This window comes from Macrobrachium nipponense, chromosome 31 (assembly GCF_015104395.2).
Source record: "Macrobrachium nipponense isolate FS-2020 chromosome 31, ASM1510439v2, whole genome shotgun sequence".
In the NCBI taxonomy this organism is placed as follows: Eukaryota; Metazoa; Arthropoda; class Malacostraca; order Decapoda; family Palaemonidae; genus Macrobrachium; species Macrobrachium nipponense.
This window is the reverse complement of record NC_061093.1, coordinates 54,289,329-54,294,328: the sequence shown is the minus strand read 5'-3', so window position 1 is coordinate 54,294,328 and position 5,000 is coordinate 54,289,329. Positions and strand designations below refer to the sequence as shown.

The 5,000-nt window shown below is 37.8% G+C and overlaps 1 protein-coding gene across 5 annotated transcripts in view; it reads right to left on the bottom strand.

Annotated features, from left to right (window-relative positions):
• Positions 1-5,000, bottom strand: part of LOC135206971 (DNA-directed RNA polymerases I, II, and III subunit RPABC3-like) — a 140,795-nt gene that overhangs the window by 38,501 nt on the left and 97,294 nt on the right. For all 5 annotated transcript variants that reach the window (XM_064238532.1, XM_064238529.1, XM_064238531.1 and 2 more), the window contains one exon: positions 3,316-3,496. In XM_064238532.1, coding sequence (XP_064094602.1) covers positions 3,316-3,496 — 181 coding nt within the window. The remainder of the gene's footprint in view (positions 1-3,315; positions 3,497-5,000) is intronic.

The window sequence follows — 5,000 nt, the reverse complement described above, 5'->3', positions numbered from 1 at the left end:
CTCACAAAATTAACAGTGAAAGTGTATTTCGAAACCAAAAACCCATGACTAATGACACGACTGATAAACAATAAAATGAAATAAAGAGTCTGTTGTCACTCGCCATGAACTGTGACCCACAACATTCCAGAGCAGAATAATTTGAAAACAGGGAACCAGAAACAATCGAATAGAATCATAACCAACATACAAATAAAAAGACATAAATTTGACATGTGGTGGCAAACGTCCCAGTGGTTCCATCATCAAAAAGGAATTTCGGGACACGCACCGATCTCAAACAAATATAAAGAGAGATGAGAAAAATATATCAGAACTGGGAAAAGGAGAGAATGGGGAAATGCTGCATACTCATGAATTACGAGAGAAGGATGAAAAATTACAAAAATACAAAAAAATAATAAAATGAGACAAAGTCCTGATGCCTCAGGCTACAAACCTTTGTGGTTTTACCATCTGGTTACATGGCGGTCGACTGAAGCTGCAATACAATAATTAGATGATGGAAAGAAGAAATGCTGACATAAACATTAAACAAGAGAGGTAAGTGAAAGTAAATTACGTGCTACAAAAAAAATCATTGTTGTCCTCTTTCTTGGTTTCATGCAGAAGTATCTAATGATAAGCTCGGCTGCATAACTGGGACGCCAGAGATAAGGTGGCAAATCATTAAACGGATTCAGTTCAGACTCATGAGTACAAAGGAAAAATGAACTGAGGGTGAAGCATAGATAAATTAATGACAAATAATATCATACAAATGTGTCACTGAATGTAACAAACAAAACATTAAAAACTAAAACATAAGTTATAGACATATCTTTAAAACTAGCTGTTTTGAATCAAACTGTATAAAATTCTGAACTGAAAATTTAACACCATAGCAAAAAATTCGCTACTGAATTCAACTGTTTTAACGAAGGCTTACTGATACTTCGACATATTAACTTACAACAAGGCTATCAACGAAATGTATGACAACAGATCTTCCCGAGATTTCCCAGAAATCAGTTAAAAGTTTATGCTTTATTTACCCTCTGAGCAAATCAATTATCTCTAACTCAACATTCCCTACATATAACTACAAATGTTTCTACTTTATGGACCCACTGAGCAAATCAGTTACTTCAGGTCTTATATGCCAACATCTGCAACAAGCAACAATCTGACAAATGATTTCCGTTGACCAAAGGGCGTTGGCATAACAGCAATGCTGACAAATAACGGAGATTCACTGGTCGTGCAACAGGGGAGACACTGATTAGCTGATAGCACCTGATACCTTCTGCATCTCAGGCAACTCTGGGAGCCCCTGGGATACTGGAGCCTGGTAGCCCCCGGGGGTACTGGAGACTAGTAGCCCCCCAAGGGTATTGGAGTGGAGACAGTGGCACGTGGTACAGATACCACTGAGATACCACCAGCTGTGTTCACATTGCCAAATTCTGTGTGAACTCAGGATGGTACTCGTGGTAAATGTCCCGAAATCTACGGAAACGTTTTCTTTCTCTTCCACGAGAGATGCTAACTTGTGGCCGCAGAAGGCTTCGGGAAACATCTTTAGAGTAGTCTTCGAGACGTCGTGGACGACCAAGGTGCTTATATAATGTACATCTATATCTATAAAGGCAGCCATTCCATGGGTGGTGAAAAGTGTGTTATATTCATTAAATAAATCAAAACATGTGTCTGTGCGTGTTGTTAATACTGTTACTTATAAACTTGTAACATTTTTGCATTCTTAAATATTAGGCCACGAATATATCTTAATATTAAATAGGCTCTACTCTGGGAATAAGTTATAATTCCCATTGGATTAAGTTATTTCCACTGTACAGTCATTTGGATGTCAAACAATATTAGCGTTTTATGTATGTATGTATATGTATGTATGTATGTATGTATGTATGTATGTATATTATATATACTATATATATATATATATATAATATATATATGTATATATATAAAAATAGTAGACTAATCTGGCTCTTAACAGTACCGTACAATACACTCTGAAACACCTTAAGCCATTAACTTTATCTACAGGCTACTTCATCTTCAGCTCTAAATGAAGAAAAAAAAATTCCGAGCCTAAAGACTAAGAAGAGTGGAGCTCTAACCTTCAACCCCTGTGATATTGCCTTCTTGCTTATCTTAATATTTATAATCCGCAGATGACACGACTTCTAATGGTATCTTTTTTAACAAAATTCCTGCCTTTACAAATTTTGCTATCTAGAAAGGTATACTGCATGAGTCGGAAAAAAAATATATTAGAGAAAATACTCAGTCTTGACCTCTGAGACCTATACCAGTGACTTGTCAATAAATTTGACCTATCTGTACAAAATTTTATATCAATTCATCGTTAGTTTTGAAGGAACTTACAATCCAATAAAAGATATTTTTGTCCATCTGCCAATTTCCATAGCTGACGAGGAGCATTCTTATATAAAATATAACCAGGAAGGATCTTGCAAAGCAATAATAAGAATCTAATCTTTGCAACACTTAAAAACGCAACTCCGAAAAAGTGTCTGGTTTATATTTAATAATATGCACATGATCACAATACATTTAAAAAATGTGAAGTAGAAACATACCAGATTTTACTTACAATACTAAGTATATAGTTGATATTTCCCATTGTAATAAAACAAGAATGCATATATACATATATATAAAAATATATAACACACATATATAAATTAACTTACCATAGTGGTTTTCCCTTTGAGAAGTACAAAACCGTATTTATGTTGGCAATACATGAAATGCGTATTACAGTGCAAAGCCTTTGACATTATCTTGCGTCATTCAAAGTACCAAACTTCAAATAGAAAATTAAATGGCGAAAATGGACTACATGAACATTCCATCATACATATTTATGTAACAAGTTCATATATTAACTTAACATTAAATCATATCCCTACATTATTCGGGGCTCATTCTAAAATAAAATGTCATGATGCCAAACCTTTCTGAGAAGCATAAAAAATACCTAAAAAAAAAAAATGAAAACAGTGCCAGTTTCAATCCTCTAATAACTCTTAACCTTAATTTACGTTCATACAGTCATACAAAATACGGTACAAGAATAAACAAACCATTTCCTGAAAGTTGAACCTAAATAAACCTCGTATAATAAAACCTGGAAAACTTTCTCCAGCAGTTAAACCATGCTGAAGTCGACAGTCCAATAAAAGAACGGAAAAATGGCAATACATAAAACGTAGCAAAAGAGAGAGAGAGAGAGAGAGAGAGAGAGAGAGAGAGAGAGAGAGAGAGAGACTCTCTCGTTGTACTTACAGCCTCCCGGAAGATTCCATGAGCGCGTCGTCTCCCTCGATCCGATAGATCTTGCCGTACATGACGTAGTCGAAAGGGTCAGCCCGTGACGGCCCGGTCTCGAGCGGGTTGTAGTCGGGACCGTCAGTCGGGTACCCGTCTTCACGGAGGGTCGTGGCCAAGACCAGGCGGAATTTGTCGCCTGCGGGAGAGAAAGGAGGAGGGATACATGAGTGAGTGTGGGGGTTTGACGAGACTTATCTAAAATTTGGGGTAGTATATGTTCATAGAAAAGAATACGAAAGTAAGGCAAACAAGAGCACAGAGAGAGAGAGAGAGAGAGATGATATACAAAAAAACGCCCCCCCAAAAATTAACAATTATAGCCTATAAAAAAATTGATTTAAAAAATCTAAAAAAATAAAAAAAATATTTGCTAATTAGACAATGAATAATTATTCTATTAAACCCTATTTATGACCAAAAAAATTGCAACCACAATGACAGACTTTAAATGCAGACGTCCACCCAGACCAGAAAATATAAAAACGTTAAAAAAAAACGTTAGAAATTTTTTGGGAATAAACAGCAATTTCGTTCCACCAGTTTAAAAGAGAGAACGAGGAACCAGGTGAGTTACAACACTGTCCAGGTAGAACACTGCAGGGAGGGTCCTGGTCGCTTTGCTGACTCCAGCTGAACTACTGCTAAATCGTGGAAGGACGTCCTTTTATAGCACAAGGTAGACAGACAAAGCAACCATAAGGGGGAAATGGTCATGGGAGGGAGGGAGTCCTCCAAAAAGCATATCACTTATCGTTTATAGAGAGAACAACACACCAGTTTGCAGGGGGAGAGGGGAGGGGGGGGGGGGGCGAACACAGCTTATCAATGGCGCCACCTCCAACCACGAACAGACAATTGTGTCTGTCACAGATAAGAAACAGGAGGGAGGAAAGATGGCATGAGTGAAAGGCAGCGACGCCCATCTGTGTGTGTGTGTGTGTGTGTGTGTGTGTGTGTGTGTATTACAACTTCTGGTGCCACCAGAAGTTGTAAACAGCAACAGTGTGGAAGAGTTTAAAAGAACGCTAGACAAAATCATTAGGACACTGAATGAACAGTAAAAACCTGCTCCTAGAGATAAGTGAGCACACGATGTCTCCTCTGAGGATGGACTATCAAGTCTTGGAAACATCGTAATCCTTGTAACTCCTTGTAACTCTCTCTCTCTCTCTGAAAATGACGTCCTCTTCCCCATTTTAAATACCCTGATACCCAAACATTCTTCAGTTTCTGCAAACACGTTGGAATATACTCCCGCACGCGCGAAGTGTACTAACTGAACTCGTCAAAATCAATACATTTTCTTGACCAAGTTAACCAGATACCATTGGGAGTTGACTGGCGTGGGGAAGGGAGAACGGGTTAGAATCAAACATAATATAAACCATAATCCTCATTCGGGCACGACGGGAAAAGAGAAGTGTTTGAAAGACGTATAAGGCATGAACAAATAGATGGCTTTGAGTCTGAGGGGAAAATGTAATTGAGTCTGGAGGGAAAACTAAAACACATTGAAGGGTAAAGTAAGTGTTTGAGGGCGGAAAGTACGAGCCTGAGGGGGAAAATAATAAAATCTTAAGGGAAAAAGTTAAGACTGGGGGAAAAGAAATAGTCTGAGGGGAAAAGTAAGACTGAAGAGG